Genomic DNA, 17874 nt, shown 5'->3' on the forward strand with positions numbered 1-17874 from the left:
ATAGAACTGAACAGTTTCTATATTCCTTTTTTTTTTTTTTTGGATAGCTTTCGGTGATGAAGCAGATAATATAGGTAATATAACTGAAGTTCTGTTCTAGACGAACATTAATGTATTTTTTATTATGTCTGATATACATCTATAGATTTGAAAGACAGTTGAAAAGATAAGGTTATCCTGATTAGCTTCCTTCATATACCAAATAACATATATTAGAAGAACCTACACAAATGTATGTGAGTAAAAAAACAACAGGATTTTAGGCACACAGAGCCTTGTGTTAAATATTTTTGTTTCTCTTGCTCATACCAGAGTAAAATATAAAAACGATTATCTTTTTTTGTAAATATTATTTATTTTATTTCTATAGCTGCCCATCGCTATAAGTGACTTTGGGCAGTGTATATTATAAAAACATAAACACTAAAATGATTAAAGCAATAGAAAATAAATATACATGGTTACCGAGTAGAACTATTGCCAAGGATGTTAATACATCCAAAAAATAGGGCCCTGAACACATTGGGAGGCCCAGGCTCAGGCACACAACTAGGTTCTTCCTGGCCTTATGGAAGGCCCGTGTCATCCGGCAGGGGCTATAACAAAGAAAGCACATATTCTGGTCCTCACTAGCTGACAATCTTTGAATTATGGTACCCATAACATTCTCAACCTGCCAGATTGAATTGGGTGGATAGAAACAACTGGGAAAATATAAGGAAAAATGAAATGTGGATGGCACAGAATATTAGGGCTTTCAAGTCAGATAGAGATCTAACATGTCTAATCCATTGTGACAGTGTATCTAACCTTGGTTGAACTTCAGTTAAGAGCGATCCAATCAGGCTTGATTCTTGTGACTTTATGGTCAAATGTTCACTGTATCTACTTCTCTCGGATAAATAACTTGTTTTAATTCTAATATTCCTTTGGATGCTTTCCATCTGTCTTATCAATTGTCTTTCTATTCTACTTTTCTCATCTTTATCAAACAAAATAGCCGATTGTCCACTCGTATCAGATAGCCAAGATAGGCACGTTTCTCTTTGCTGACTGTCACCCTGGTTTTGACATCTACCAGGGCGCAAGAGAGCCTTTAATAGTACTGTCTCCTTTATTGATTATTACTTGCAATACTTGCAAATAGTATACAAATTATTTTAAACCAGGGATCCTCAACCTCTGGCCTGTGACCCACTAGTGGACCATCAGCTGTTTGTAACCGGGCTGCAGAAACGGCGGGCAAGTGCATGCATGCACATCCCCACTTGCGTGAGTGCGTGTACATGCAGTTGCTTACTCCATTTGTATGAGCGGCAGGCTCACATGCATGCTGCTTGTGCAAATGGAGCTGTGCGTGCGCGCTTACTGGTTGCTAATGCAGAACTATCCCCTCTTCCTCCGCCCATCCACAAAGTTGAAAACATTGGGGAATTCTGTTTTAAACAATTAAAAGTTTACTAACCTACTAGAAAGACTTAATACAGAATGTAATCCCCCCCCCCTTTAAAAAGGTATGTCAAGATTTTTTTTCTTTCAGGCTTATATGTAAACTGGTTAATTTATCACAAAAGTACTAGGATGTGCCTTTTTCTTTTATATGTCTTATCACCTTTATCTTTCTCTGTTTTTATTTTGTCCAACTATCAAGAGCTATTTTTCTCTTTAACGCCTGACTCACTGCATTTCCTATCAGGAAGTGATCCATTAAGTCTTAATTTGCTGCAATATAATACAATTTATGTACTACTAGATAAATTCCTCAATTAATAGAAACCTGCAGGTTAATGGGAAATGTGAGAAGAAATCTTTTCCTATAATTCTTGCAATAGAATGATTTAGTTGTGAAATTTCAGAGTTCACTGAAAGTACAGTGGATTAAGTCACAAATAGTTCCTGAGTACACATCTAGCAAGAGCAGTTTGAAATTTCTCTTGAGGGTTTTGGGTACATCCAGTTATATTTTAGACTTTGGTTATGATAGAAAATCCATATGCCAAATCACAGATGGCATTTTAAGCTGTTTGGAATTTTAAAGTAGTTTTCCATAAATAGCCCAACACTAAATTACCAGTTCACTCCTATGTTATACATTCCCATCTGTTTTCTTTCCTGGTTGCTTAAATGGTTGTTCAGCAGTTATATTTAAAGTCCAAAAACTTTATGAAACATTATTTATTAGAACAGGAACCTATGGGAAGGGGCAAGTAATGTTTTCTGTATGATAATATTATCATTCAGCTACCCTGATTTAAATATTTGTGCCGTTGTTGAGGCAGTAGTAGAGAATGCCAGGATTTGCATCAGAACTGTTATTTATTTAATAAAATTTATAGCTCCTCGATCCTGAAAGATTCTGTTGGTGAACAGCAGAAAGGAAGAAACATTATATAAGTAAGGTAATAACCCTAGTACAATTTCAATTGATTTCATATGATGACCTATGACAATCAAGATCAAGGCATAATGGATTCCAACATGCTTACATAATCCCAGGAGGTCTAGGGTTGCACATATCACCAATGGGAAAAGTTGCAGTTGGTGAGAACTGTAACAGAAAAGGTTTTTTTCCCCTTCACTTATCTTTTTCATACCCCATGTACCACTCAGCAGGTAAGCACTGTTGGCAGCTCTTCTCTAAATGTCTGGACCAGATGGGCAGATTCAGTCTAGCCAGGTATTGCCTTATATATCCCAGTGGTACACTGAGTAAGGCATTAAAGATAATGACCAGTACTATGATTAGGGCCCTGACATTTATTAGTAATCAATGCAGGAACTTATTCTACATGGGCAGTGGTGTCTTACCAACAATAGCTTACCAACAATTTTGTACTAACTGCCTTTTCAAGTTGTTTCCAAGGATGGCTGCAGATGAAACACGTTATAGTAGTCCAAGCAAGAGATGATCTGTTACAGATTTCAATCACTAGAATTCATATATGTGTCTGAATTTTTATTAGTCTTTTTTATCTATAGTGGATTGTAGCCAATATTGGCTATTGTAAATGATGTAGAAATATAATAGATTCTTGTGCATTCTCTCACCTCTTCCAACTTCTAAGATGCTATTAGTCAATATTGGGGCAAGGATGTTTGCCCATTTGGCTAGAACTGGCTATCTAACAAAACATAAATATTTTGCTTTGTCATATTCACACATGAATGCATGTTGACATTGATAAAGTACCTTCTATTCTATTGAATTATTATATATTATTTGTATTTTTAATTTCATTTTGTATATTCCTCTCCAATAGGTGGCAATAGAGCTCTAACATTTAATCTTCTTTATTTTCAGGAAAGGGATGCATATCTCACTCTGGCTGAAAGTGGCAGCAAGATGTATTTTATTATTTCTGACTTGTCCAAAATTAATAACATGTATCGTTTTAGTCTGGCTTCTTTCCTAAGACTTTTTCAAAGGGCTCTACAAAGTGAACTGGTATGTGCCAATAGTTCAAACCAGTGTATGTGTGTATCTCCTCTCTCTGTCTCCTCACACACACATACACACACTTACTGCATTTACCTTTTTTGTCTCAAGGACTAGAAATAAGGCTGGTTGAAGTAACATTTAAAGAAAAGAAATAAAGGAACTCCTTCCATTAGTGATTGCACACCATTGATACTGAGTGTATTGCACCATAATCAGTATATTTGAAGGAAATTTATTATACAAATTTTTATACAAGGAAATTTTTATACAAATTTACAAATTGTATATTTGTATAAAATTACCTGACAAAAGACCTAAATAAAACATATAATTTTCCTTAGCTAAACAAAGCATAGTTCCATAGTCAAAAGATTCTATTTATGTAAATACAAGTTCTTCACTTATTTCTTAATTTTCAAACAACAACATTTATTAACAGTCTTGGCCCAATATCACAATTCATTTTTAAATTAAGCATTTTTACCTATAAGAGGATAGTGTAGCATTTTAGGATTTGTTTTGTCTGTTTTTAAATTACAGGTAGGTATTCTGCAGCCTGAAAGCCACATGCACTCCTAAGCCCGTATTTTAAAGGCACCACAGCTTCCACCAGTTGTAATTATTGAAGCTGATGGTGATATTGTCTACAATTTTTATAGGAAGCCCATGAAAACATCAGTACAAGTCCTAAAACAAACTTAATGCAGGTTAGAAATCGAAAGACCTGAAAATTTCTTTTAAAAACATCAAGAAAAAATCCCCAACATGGTTTATTTGAATCATTATCCCTCCAACTATTGCCCTTAGACTCCTCTAAAACATTAACAGTAACCTTCATACATTAAAAGCTTTTAATCCCAGGATACTTTGTAACAGTATATTGACATTGGGTCTTTTCTTAAAAAGCAAGTTCATAAATTATCCAAAGAATTCTGTGTTTTTCTAGAAATGTTATCTCTGTTGATACTTTGGTAACAGCCATCACTATCACAATAACTCCAAGTGGTGCAAGGGATAGACCCCCAGATCACAGGTGAAGGCAAATGTGTAAAGAATTTGAAGTCCAAGCTGTATTCTATAGAGATTTACCACAGATGTAATCTTTTCTCCAATCTTTGCACCTATCTAAGAACTGTCTTAAGTTCTTAACTGTCTAAGAACCCCTTAAAAATATTTACTCAACAAACTTGAAAGCAGGGTCCTTCTTTGAATGTTTTTCTGCTCAATGCTTTGGATTTGAACCGAAGCGTAGATCCTCTACCAGTAGTAAAAGATAACACACCTGGTTGCAACAGTCTGAGAGCCAGACTCAGAATCATGAACCAAATTGGCAGATTTCACTTTCAGGAGTGTCAAAATGGCAGCAAAATAAGCGATTTTCAGCAGCCAAGAAAGAAAATTATGAATCAAATAGTTGCTTTCTTTCATAACATCAAAACCACACCCACATTACAACTGATAGTCAGGAACTAATCAGGTAGTGAGAAAGCATGCTTATTAGTATCTTACAATAGACAAATCTTGCTTCTCTTTCATTTGTTTACGGTGTGTGGCTGTCTGGATGAATGATTGGAACATTTCTTCTGTTGGTTTGGATGAAGCAAACCCATATAGATTTCTGTCTGAATCTGAGTATAAGTAATTAACTTTTCTGAACAAACTCCCAAAGGAAATGCTAAGTTGACTGGAACTGCAGAGTGATTAGATATAACATTTTGCAGGGCTTTCCAAACCTAAGAGAAAATTGATTGAGCTAGACTGAGCTACTGTATGCATTTCCTTCCTTTCTCAATTTAACCAAAGACTAAAAAAAAGTTACTCATAGTTCCCCACTATTACCTCAACAATTACCTCAACAATATCAAACTATTTACTAAATCTATACTACTATTAATCTCATCGTTCTCATCACCAATCTCTTTCCACTTATGACTGTATGACTGTAACTTTTTGTTGCTATCATTAAGGGTTAAATTGCAGCCTATGACCATCATTTGTGTTGTAAATGTACCTTTGATGACGGTATTTTTTTTTCTTTTTCTTTTCTTTTCTTTACACTGAGAGCATATGCACCAAAACAAATTCCTTGTGTGTCCAATCACACTTGGCCAATAAAATTCTATTCTATTCTATTCTATTCTATTCTATTCTATTCTATTCTATTCTATTCTATTCTATTCTATTCTATTCTATTCTATTCTATTCTATTCAAGATACCCATAATATGAGTAGCTTCTTACTGTTTCAATATATGAACCTAACTGACTGACTAGCAGGAAGATCATATTATTCTTGGAGTCAGTATCTCATTGTCAACAGAGCTTTTTCACTTAATGACCAGTACAATTATTTTTGGATTTGAAGTCCGGTTTTCAGATCCTCAGTTCTGTATATTCTGTGAAAATAAGATGGGATTAATGTTCCTTTGGGCCTAAAAATAAATTCCCTTTTGCACAAACCATAGGAAAGTTTATTATCTTTCTCCAGTTCAGTTGTTCCAACAAAACAGTTGGAAATGTGATTAATGTTGTGGTTCTGAGTAAACTGAACAGCAGAGCAAACGGGTTTGAATTTGTAGTTATTTCTTCTCTATTTCAGTCACCTGAAAGTACATTATCAAAGTTTACAATTTTCAGGTGATGAAGAAGTAAGTATATAACATTAGCATCTCAAACCTTAAGAAAAAAGTAATAAACAAGAAAGAGAGAACACATCACTTTTTCCAATAATGCAGCAACAATTTAAAAAGTCAGATTTTCTATTCCAGATACAATAATACAGCAACATCTGCTGCATCTCACTGCTAAATCAGAAGTAAGAAAGCATCACAGTGCCGTATCACAAGTCCCACTTCTTTGGAGCAAGCAGTTCACATGACAATCCACACAGAAAAGGGGTGGAGCTTGCATCATTATGGGTTATATGGTTAGGTCACTGTGGTGCCTCCATGTTCCCCTCCCCACACATTCTGCTACAATCATAGGAGATGGTCTTACATTCACACATTTGCGACACATTGTAAAATAAAATCTGTCTTCATTTTCAGATATCTCTTTGATTGTAAAATTTTGTACAAGGCACTAATACCTTGTAGTGCCTTAATTAACATGCTTATTCATTTTGTAATTAAGGAATGTTGTATGTTTATCCTTGGAACAACCAAACTTTTGTATAGCAAACTTCTGATTCTTCTGAAATCAGCTAATTCCACAATTAATTAATTAATAATGAAATCTCCATTTAGGACATGTAGATCCTGGCTTATGCTAGTTTTGGAACAATGGGAAGAAATTCCTGTTTTAAAAAGAGAAATATCTACTCTAATTGACTCCTGGTGACTCTTGGTGGACATGAACCAGTTTCTTGATAGAGGTCCTACTACCTTGTTTTAATTTTAAGTTGCTCAGTTTAGTACTTATACACCTCGTTCAAGGTAGGGCAATTAGTATGAGAAGGTAGGCTAGAGCAGGGGTCTCCAACCTTGGTCCCTTTAAGACTTGTGGACTTCAACTCCCAGAGTCCCTCAGCCAGCAAAGCTGGCTGAGGAACTCTGGGAGTTGAAGTCCACAAGTCTTAAAGGGACCAAAGTTGGAGACCCGTGGGCTAGAGAACCTGAAAGAAGAATTTATTGTGTGTTTTTTTAGTGTACTAGAGGCAGGTGTCACCTCAAGATTAAGAGCTGCCCAATTTGAGATTCTTATTCGTGGTATGGAAGATCTTACTTTTCCTTGAATGTTTTTTCTTTTCATTTGTCAGGTTAATTAGCATAATTTAAATAATAAAGAACTGTTAACACAAAGGATTTTAAGTTAATTAGGTTACCTCTGACTGCATTTAAATGAGGTAAAATAAAGCTTTCTGATATTACATTGTAATGCTTCTTATTACAAATTTTGAAAGACTAATATTCATCTGCAGGAGAACTAGGCACATGTACTCTGTCTCTCAGGCCCAGATTTCTTTTAGAATTCACGATGCAGTTAGATTATTACTTTGGATTAAATTGTTGATTACAGATAAAGCCCATTCTCTGAAACAGGCCCCCAACCGCTGGACTCAATATTCGGAACCGAGCCACACAAATGGCAGGTGAGCATGCACGTGTGCCCAGTTCCACTTGTATGATCGCTGCTCTGAAACCAATGTGCTTTCAGATAAAACTCTTCAATCTTAAGAGTGGTTTTTAGGTATTTTTGATCCCTAAAGTATTACTGAATATTGTTAAATGTCTGAACATTCTTTTTCAGGACATGGGGAATACTGAGGAAAGAATAAAGTCTCTTATCAGTTCATTGAAACACTTGGTATATGAATATGTCTGTCGTTGTTTATTTAAGGTAAGTTGCCATTTTCCTTTGCACTGATTCATTGTGTTGAATGTGGAATTATATCTCCAGTGTTGGCTCACTTGAAAATATTGATTAGTGGATGTACAATGGTGCCAAACTTTGTGTTTTTGTTAGTAAATGGTACTTTTCAAGTCATGGGAATTGTATATAGAATTTGTTTGGCAGAACAAATTTTCTTGGTTTACGAACTGTCCTTTCGCCCGCCATGGGACTGTTGCCTCATTACAGCAGTGAGACAATAATAATTTCTGAAGCACTAAGTTCAAACTAAGAAGGAAATGAAGCTTATCTGAAACAAAAAAAAACATTCTTTCTGGGATCTCTTAACTGGTTTCCTAATAAAACATCCTTCTGAAATATATGGAATGTTTTATTCATAAGGCTATCAGTTTCTGGACTATATTTGTTTTACATGCTGTGGAACATTGTATTCTTGCACCCACAGTAGGCCATTTTTGCCTTTTCCCAGAGATATAATTCTTCGTTTCTATTCTCTCCAAGTGGATGGTTCTAGCTGACATGCATATCATTTAGAAGAAAAGAATAGGCACAATTATATCCTCAAGTGGAAAGAAGATAGATATCTCAATTGGGCTGTTCAGTCTCACTCTATATATTTCCACTCATGTGATATGTGTATATTCACCATTGCTATCCATTCCTGTATATGTTGAATGTTCAGCCATTCTCAGGGTGGTTACTCAGAAGAAAGCCTTCCGTTTTCCAGGCTATGCAATTCACTCCCTTGGAAGTTTACTGTAAAATTACAGTTTCTAAAATATTGGTTAAACCAATATAGTATGTTCTCACTCTTCTGCCTATATTTATGTATTTGAAGCCAATCTAACTACAGTATACAAGTACAGGTAGAGGTGTGAGGTAATATTAGCTACAATTACATTTTTACTATATCTATTTTTTTTCATAGTCATAGGTTGCAAAATATGCCAATCAACTATTGAATTGTTATTTACATTGATATATTGGGAACTAGCATTAAAATCTGGACAAACCAGGTTCATAACCCTAAATTATCTTATGAAGGTCACTCTTCATTTACAGATCAGAAATTTTGGCATGAAGTGATTCATAAATCAGCAAGCAGGTGCCAAAAAACCCTATTAAAGTTGACCCTAGTTGCTGTGTGACTGCAAAATCATTAGGAATACTCTTAGTAACAAAACCCCTGGAAGAATGCAATGGCAACACATCACGTTGTCAAGAAAATTGACAACATGAAGTAACCAGAGTTGAGTTCCACATCACTTACTTTTGACATTGCCTCAAATAATATAAGTGAATTGTTTCCAGGTATTTTATATAATTTGCTTTCATATGAAAGCAGAAGTTCAACAACAGTTTTATAAAAAAAAAAACTAAAATAGGTTTTATTGATCTTCCCATCTTTAGAGCACATTCAAAATTCACTATTTTAAAACTTTTGAAAGTAAATTGTTTCCAATCCTTGAAAGTTCCACTCTACTAAATAATTAAATGTACTTACCATATATTACACATCTTCAGTGTCAGCGCGTTAAATTCACATACACATGCTTACATATATGGAAGGAGAGAAATTATTTTAAATCCCAGAATAAAAGAAGATGAATTGGAGGTTAAGGGTGTAATTTTGAAATATCAAAATGAGTAATTACCGTTTGCTTTTGTTACAGTGGAACTTTAGATCATAAACATTCAATATGTGAGCTAGATATCACAGATGATTTTAAAATGCTGGTGGTTAAGAAAGTGAATTCATTGGAAAAACTATAAATTAATAGTTAGGAATTTATGTAGTTGCTTGGTTCAGAAATGAGCTAGTTCAATTATCCTTTCACTTCAGCTGAAATATAGTATTGCTTCCTGTATTGACAATGTAGCCATTCACTATTATAAAAAGATTTCCAAACCAAAGTTATATTACCTTTGACTGTTGAACAATCAGTTCAATTTTGCATCATTTCTACTCCTTGAAAGAATTATTGTATGCTGCATTAAAAAATGAGGATGCTCCAAGATTACTGTTTTGGAGAATAGTGGAATAAGATTAAGAATGTAGGATTCTGTTTTAAAAGATCAGAAATTACGGGAGTGAAAAATATTGAAATAAAATATCATATTTCCTCAAACCAAGATACTCTGGTTTAGAATTTTCCTTAGCAAAATTTGAGGATATATAACCAGCTGCATGATTTCTTTATCTGTTTCTATAAAAAATTACTTTCTAGGGTATTATTTTCCAAGGAGAACATTGCATAAAATGTTATTAATGCTTTGTCATCTGATTGCAGGCTGATCAGCTAATGTTTGCATTACATTTTGTGAAAGGAATGCATCCTGAACTTTTTCAAAACAATGTAAGTCACATAGTAATGCTTACCCTTTAATTTTAATTGGCCATTAACACAGGAAAATCTGCAGTTTTGCCCTTCTTGCATTTCTGATGGTTTTTACACTATTAGTCCTTGACTTACAACCGTTCATCCAGTGGCAATTTAAAGTTACCATGGCACTGAAGGACTTTGGACCTGTGCCTGAAGTTACAGCCATTGCAGCGCCCCCACAATGGAGGTGATATTCAGCAGATTTTGACCAGTTCTAGAGAACCGGTAGCAGAAATTTTGAGTAGTTAGAGAATTGGTAAATACCACCTCTGAGTGGCCCCGCCCCAATCTATTCTCTGCCTCCCGAGTCTCAGCTGATTGGGAGGAAATGGGGATTTTGCAGTAACCTTCCCCTGGAGTGGGGAGGGAATTTAGATTTTACAGTATCCTTTCCCTGATGCGAATGGAGTAGGAATGGAGATTTTACAGTATCCTTCCCCTGCCACGCCCACCAAGTTATACCCACAGAACCGGCAGTAAAAATTTTTGAATCCCACCACTACCCCAAAGACACATGATTAAAATTCAAGCACCTTGCCAACACTTAAGACCATAGGGGCATTGCAGCTAAAATAATCACCTGATTATTTCCCCCCCCATCTATATGCCCTCTGGGCCCCCTGCCACCCTGTGCTCTGCTGCCCCAGCTGACCCTCACCACCATTTTCTTGCTCCCACTGCTGTCAAGGCATAACCAACATGGCTGCTGAGCTGTATGGGGCTGGCTTTGTCCTACGAAAAAGTGGGTGGAGAGCACAAAGCAGCCCCTCCTTTAGCTGGAGTACATCAAAAAGGCCTCTTTTCACTGCACTCTTGCAGTGGATCACATGGAGCAGGCTTTGAGCTACCAAAACAAAAAACGAAAAAAGCGGAAATCAGCCTTTTATTCCCCTAAAAGTCAGTTGCATGGGATCCAGGAACACAACAAAAAGGGGCATTTTACCGCTGTCCGACTCAATAGGGGGCAGCTTTGCTCTTTTTTTGTCATTTTTCGCAGTGCAAAGCCAGACCCAAATGGCCCAAGAGTACGGCAAAAAGAGATATTTTGGCAGACTCTGGCCCCTTTAAGCTGCTTTGTGCTTTTTTTAAAAAAAAAAATGCTGCACAAATTCAACCCCATATGGCCTAGCAGCCAGACCAGGCACACCTTGTCAACATTAGGAATAAGAAAATGTTAGTGAATGTCAGCAAGGCATTGTGAAGGGACACCAAAAGGGTGTGTGTGGAAGAGAAGGAGGTAAAGAAAATTGAAGGCAGTCCTTTACTTTACTGGATGTTTGGGACTGGGAGAGACCAAGCCCAGAGTAATTTGGATTGGATGGATCTTTGGCTGACAACTGCTAAAATTTGCTTAATGGCAGCAACAGGGATTTCTGGGACTGCGGTTGCTAAGCAATGCAGTCATCTGATGTTTTGTTTTATGACCAATTGCTTAACAATTAAAATTCTGGTCCAGTTGTAGTCATAAGTCAAGTGATGTCATTGAGGTTTTTTTTGTTTGCTTTCAAATGTAAAACTCATTACACAGATTCTCAACCTCAGTGAGACTGTTAACAGCTTAAGGCATTTTGTGGAGATGCTTCATAGATGTCATTTTCAGTATGATCTGAGAGTTAATGTAAGATGAGAGTTAGAATTTTTAAAATTTACTGTTTATTATAGTTATTGTTAATGTTGGTGCCAATGTAATGTTTTACTGTAATCAGTACTAATTGAGCAAGAGGATGGAAATAGAAAAAATATACATGGGCACTTGCCATTGCTGTACCACTCAGATGGATATGATATGATATGATATGATATGATATATATATTGCTTTCAGACTATTTGTATGAAAGTAATATTTATTTATTTATTTATTTAGTTCAAACAAATATTATTTGGCTACCTATCTTAGTTCAAAAATATTCAAATAAATATTTAAAAGAAATATTTATTTGTTTAATTTATTTAAATAATTTATTTGGCTAACTATTTTATTCCTGTGACTCTGAGCATAAAACCTCAATATTATAAGACACATTTATATAATACACCAAGGTCCTCAAAATGATGTTAATCCAACAACCACGACACAATCAATTAGGCTCATCTTGTATCCTATCTGAGTGCCTGAGGAAGTAGTCAAATTTTTCAAGCTTTGGAGAACAGCAACTGGATTGGGGCTATCTTAATCTCTAACAACACGTTATTAAATGAAATAAATGTTCTGTTGAGAAGGGGCAATTTGGAATGGAACAGAGGTAGGGTTGGCACTTCCAATTCCAAGTATGCCCTTTTAGTCATTTCTCCATTTTCTTTTTGAAAACATCAACCTTGGCTATAGTTTGAGTATTTCCATTATGCCTTAGTATTTTTAAACTGTATTGTTCTTACAGGAGTGGGACACATTTACTGGTGTGATCATTGGAGATATGTTAAGAAAATCAGTAAGTGTCACTTAACACCTTTGTCTTCCCAGCACCAAGTAGTACATGACGTTGTCTTTCTGACAATGACAAAAAGAAATAAGAAAACTATACTCTGCCATAAATTATACTCTGCATAATAAAAGTCTCTTAAACAGAAACTTGTATAATTAATAAAATAATCGTTTGAATATTAATTGTTATTGGTAAGAGTTCTTTCAACCATAATTAATGTGTTTCTTGATGAAAGTATCTTTTCTTTTATGCACACTGAGAGCACGTGCACCAAGACAAATTCCTTGTGTGTCCAATCACACTTGGCCAATAAAAAATTCTATTCTATTCTATCAGGAGAAGTTATATCAGACCTTTAATAATTTTGTTATTAGTGATAAATGTTTACTTCAGGGGGATGTTTTGAGGAAAAACAGCAACACATTGGGAAAAAAATTTCTGGATTGTTTTTCTCCACAGTCTGCAGCCAGATCTGGCTGACTTTCAGCTTAATCTTTCTTTTGCTGGCTTCTCACCATCTCTCACCATTATCCCCAAACCAGATTTGGTCCTGCAAAAGAAACAGTTGCAAACCCTGAATATTTTCATGGTGAATGCTAATGAGAGTCTTGACATTTAAAATTTAATTCATGGGGCAGGGAGTGGGATGAGATGGGTATAGTTAAAAGAAGCAAACTTTAAAAAAAAGAAAAAAAAGAATGATAAATCATATATTCATTAGTATTGTCACTGTATTAGCAATCAGAGTTTTGGCCTTAATGTTTATTGACAAATCTTAAGCTTCACAGATATATTCGGTAAAGAGCTGAACAGAATGTGACAGCCTCTTTTGTGACAACTGGGAGAACTGAAAAATGCCTGCTGAATGACTGACCAAGTCATTTGTGATTGCCCTGGGGTTGATAGTTGTCACAGCCAAATAATAATTTGTTTGACTTCCTTACATGTTACATGCCCTGTAACATTTGCAAAAAAAATTATTTTTGCATCATTCAGGATTCCACCAAAAGCATCAGAGATCAGATCCCCCCTTGGATAGAACAAGAAAGAAGCTGGGCAGTGGCAACTCTAAAGGTACAGTGCTAACGTAATATTTTTTTGACAGAAAAATAAGTTAGCTCTAAAAAAAACCTGAGTTTTGTTTCCAAACATTTGTACCCTGAAATCATAGCCATGTTGTATTTTTCCCTTCCATAGTAGCATTTTTATTTTGAAGTTAATGATGCGGAAATTGAACTTTTGGGAGGGTCAGTAGTATATGTTAATGTATAATATGTAAATGCTAATTTTAAAAATGTCTCTGTTAATAGTATTTTTCCTTATTTTCCCAATTCTCAAATTATGTGAATTAAAAAATATTATTTAAAAAATAATTTTAGGCCATGTTTATAACCTTCATGTCATGCTTCACTATGGTCATTTCTAAATAGTTCTACTTGAATTTTGAAAACCTTGTCTATTTTTGTAAAATCATATTAGGTTCCTTTTTAATCTTCATTTTACCATGTTTAGCTAGATTCAAAAACCAAAGTCAACACTTTAATCTGAGCCCATAAATAAGCTGCTATATTGTGTTGTCTCTAAAATGTCTTCTTTAAAATCCTAAATCTTTTCTTTATTGTTGATGTTTCAGAATGATCTTTAAACAATTATATATGGACCAAATAATATAATTAGAAATATTTTTGAAAACAACATATTTGATCAATCTATGATTCTAGTATTCTATGTTCTGTTCTGCTTATTCAGAAAAAAAAATGATGTCCCAAATCCACTGTATGTAAGCTCTTTTAATATAAGGAAACATTTATAACATTTAGCATTATGAAAATGAGCTAGTTTGGTTTATCCAGGATCCCAACTGAGGTTTTGATTAGAATTCTACTTTAATACAAGAAACTCCGCTTCTACACATATGGTTTTACAATTGTTATATTGTCTCAACACACCAGATACATTTATTAAGCCACAGGAGAACCATTCCTTGAAAATTAATGAAAACAACTCTTCCAGCATAGTTTTACACAATTGCAATGAATACATTGTTTGAGAATCAAAATTATATGACAATTAATTTTTTTCAATTCAGCATGAAAAACAGATTCCCGCCCCCCTTACATGTAAACCTGTTGATTTGTTTTATAGATCTCTCTCCCAACTTTGTATCAAACCGTTTGCTTTCAAGATGCAGCACTGTGGCAGCCTTTCTCACGGAGCTCAGTGTGTGAACAAGAATTTCCATCTATTATAGCAAATAGAATCTCTCTATTTCAGCAGGTATTTCTCGACCTACAATTTTAGACGTATAAATCATATGCAAATCTTTGGGGTGGTGAAAGGGAGAAGAGACAGAATATTTCCCCATCTTTTTTCTCTTACACTGCTGGATTTCATGTTTATTCAAAGCATGCTTTTGCAGTTTTTATGGCGTAATAAATCTTATAAAATACCAAAGAAAATGTGACTCAATTTGTTAAATGTGAACCTACTGGAGCTGTAGATTCAAATCTTTCATTTCGCTGAGCCAAGGCAAGCAGTTTTAGATGCTTTTTTTTTTCTGTTATGAAAGATCCATAAGTCACCAATTGAATGTACAAGCCTTCCATATTAACATCTCTTATTCAGTCAATGGTATTCTCAGTTAAAAAACATTGATTGAGCCAGAGCTGAAAATGTGAATATTTTAAATATACATCTTAATAATGTGAAGACTGAAAACATCAGCTGATTTTTACAAGAAGTTCTGATCTCTGCAGTGATGTCAGGAGAGTTGTAAAGTTGACTCTGTAAATTGCTGACGTTGAATTGGATTCTAAATTTGAATTACAGATAAGGTTGCCTTCTGGTCACTTTATTAACCATCTGGCTTAATATACCTGCAAGAAGAGATGAATAGAAATAAACAGGCCCAAAAGAACACAAAATGGTCCATTTGTTTCAGGGGTAAAATGGAGTGTGCGTGTGTGCTACATGCATGCTCTCTTCGGTTGCGCACGCACTGTCATCATGTAGCAGTTTTGACCCTCTGCCCATGCGCAGAGGGTTCAAAACCGGGATGTGCTACTGACTCGCCAAACCTCACGCCGCCACCACTACTGGCACCCGCGAGTCGGATAGAGCTGTTTGGATTTCACCCCTGATTTGTTTACAGTAGTCCTGAGGTGAATAACCTTCCTATAACCAGTAGCTTCACCATTTTGACCTGTTATTGGTTTTCTTTTTTTTTTTAAAGTATTAGTATAATATAAAAAAAAAATCAGTGAAAAAAAATAAATGAATGCAAACAAAAAGATGCTTATAAAGAACTTATTCAACTTAGCTTCCAGATCTTGACGATTTTAAATTCATACTGTTCAGTTTTTCATGGTATTGATAATATTGATCACCCTTTCCATGATACATCCAGCTCATAAACATAAAACGGACGTAGATTGATTGCAAGTTGTAAATCTGAGGTCGTTTCTATTGGTTCCCATATTCAATGTTCTGGTATACTCACATTTTTAAATTACATTGATCTTTGTAATACCAGATTAATAAGTGTATAGATATCAAAATAAATTGAGGCAAAGTATGAGTAAGTGTTCCCCCATCCGTTTACATTTAACATAACATAATAACAGAGTTGGAAGGGACCTTGGAGGTCTTCTAGTCCAACCCCCTGCCCAGGCAGGAAACCCTACACCATCTCAGACAAATGGCTATCCAACATTTTCTTAAAAATTTCCAGCGTTGGAGCATTCACAACTTCTGCAGGCAAGTTGTTCCACTTATTGATTGTTCTAACTGTCAGGAAATTTCTCCTTAGTTCTAAGTTGCTTCTCTCCTTGATTAGTTTCCACCCATTGCTTCTTGTTCTACCCTCAGGTGCTTTGGAGAATAGTTTGACTCCCTCTTCTTTGTGGCAACCCCTGAGATATTGAGAACACTGCTATCATATCTCCCCAGCACAGTTATTTATTAGCCAGTATTTTAAGGAATTTTTTTTGCAGACATCTTTCTCTTACATTATTTTTTCTCATCAACAGTCTCTTTTATCAATCTACTGAGCAACTTTTTTTTTTTCGTAATTCCCATTAGCTCAACTTCACAGACTTTTGGCACTTTTATAATGAAATTCTTTTCAATCTGCTCCAAGCAGCCATCACATCTGCTTTTTTATGTAAGCTTTCCATCTGGAAAAATAATCTATATTATAGTATATAGTATCCTTTTCTTCCTATCATTTCATTTTTGTTTCTTTAACTTTTATCCTTTCTTTCCTTGCTTATTTCTTCCGAAGATCTATTCACGACAGTGTCAAAACATGGACTGTTCCACATTCAGAATCCATCATCATTGTACTTCTCACTATTTTTTAAATGTTTAATCATAAGCCATCCAATTAATGATGCATTTAAGTTTATATTCTTTCTTGCTCTGTGTAGCTCAGAATAGATATGTGTTTGAACTATGCATTCTAAAGAGATCTTAGCCTAAACAGCTACTCAGTAAATGGTCATACCTACTTTTTATATCAACCCACACGTATCAACAGAAAGTTTATTGTATAACTATTGAAAATGTTACTATCCTTTTGAATGTTAATTCTTGTAGGTTGGCTTATTTTCCCTAAATTTAGCTGCCTGGTTAGCTTTTTCCAGCTCATTGAAGCTGCCACTTAATAAAGCGGAGAGTAAAATATTAACTGATTGAACAGCGCAATTAATACAGTATATTCATTTAGTAGTCATAGATTAAGAACTGCCAATTTTAATCAAATTTTAATTGGAGTTGTCTGTTAAAGAGGCTGATCAGTGCTGATGACTGTATTTAAATAATTTATATACCTTCTCATTCATCCCCTGCACTTAAGCTTTTATAAATAATACATTATCTGTTAATATTAACTAAGGAATGCACTATCCTCATTAGATACCTACTGTATCTTAAGATCTGAAGTATGACATATAAGAGAAATGCTTCTTTTAACTGCTCAATGTCAAGAGTAAATCAACCAGAAAACTTTCTTAAATGAAAGACAAGTGCTAGAAATATTGCCATATTTGTCTGGAATTGAGTTGATGGTCTGCTGTATCAAAACTGAAATCAGCCTTGTTATGAAAGATTGTAGGGAGGCTGAGAAAAGAATGGAAGAGATAGCAGTGAGTGAGTCTGTTGTCTCATAAATGGCAACCAGCCCAGGTAAAGAGAAATCTGTTAATTATCCAAAATAATTTCCATAAATGTCATTGCATATTTCTAAGTTCCAGGAACTTTTTACTCTAGGCATTTTCTG

At 35.0% G+C, this 17874-nt stretch overlaps 1 protein-coding gene across 2 annotated transcripts in view; it reads left to right on the forward strand.

Annotated features, from left to right (window-relative positions):
* The window catches only part of DYNC2H1 (dynein cytoplasmic 2 heavy chain 1), a 159620-nt gene that overhangs the window by 98297 nt on the left and 43449 nt on the right, over positions 1–17874 (forward strand). For both annotated transcript variants that reach the window (XM_058186002.1, XM_058186003.1), the window contains exons 69-74: positions 3302–3445; positions 7687–7776; positions 10080–10145; positions 12552–12602; positions 13593–13670; positions 14742–14873. In XM_058186002.1, the coding sequence (XP_058041985.1) occupies positions 3302–3445; positions 7687–7776; positions 10080–10145; positions 12552–12602; positions 13593–13670; positions 14742–14873 (561 nt within the window). The remainder of the gene's footprint in view (positions 1–3301; positions 3446–7686; positions 7777–10079; positions 10146–12551; positions 12603–13592; positions 13671–14741; positions 14874–17874) is intronic.

This window comes from Ahaetulla prasina, chromosome 5 (assembly GCF_028640845.1).
Source record: "Ahaetulla prasina isolate Xishuangbanna chromosome 5, ASM2864084v1, whole genome shotgun sequence".
Taxonomy (NCBI): domain Eukaryota; kingdom Metazoa; phylum Chordata; class Lepidosauria; order Squamata; family Colubridae; genus Ahaetulla; species Ahaetulla prasina.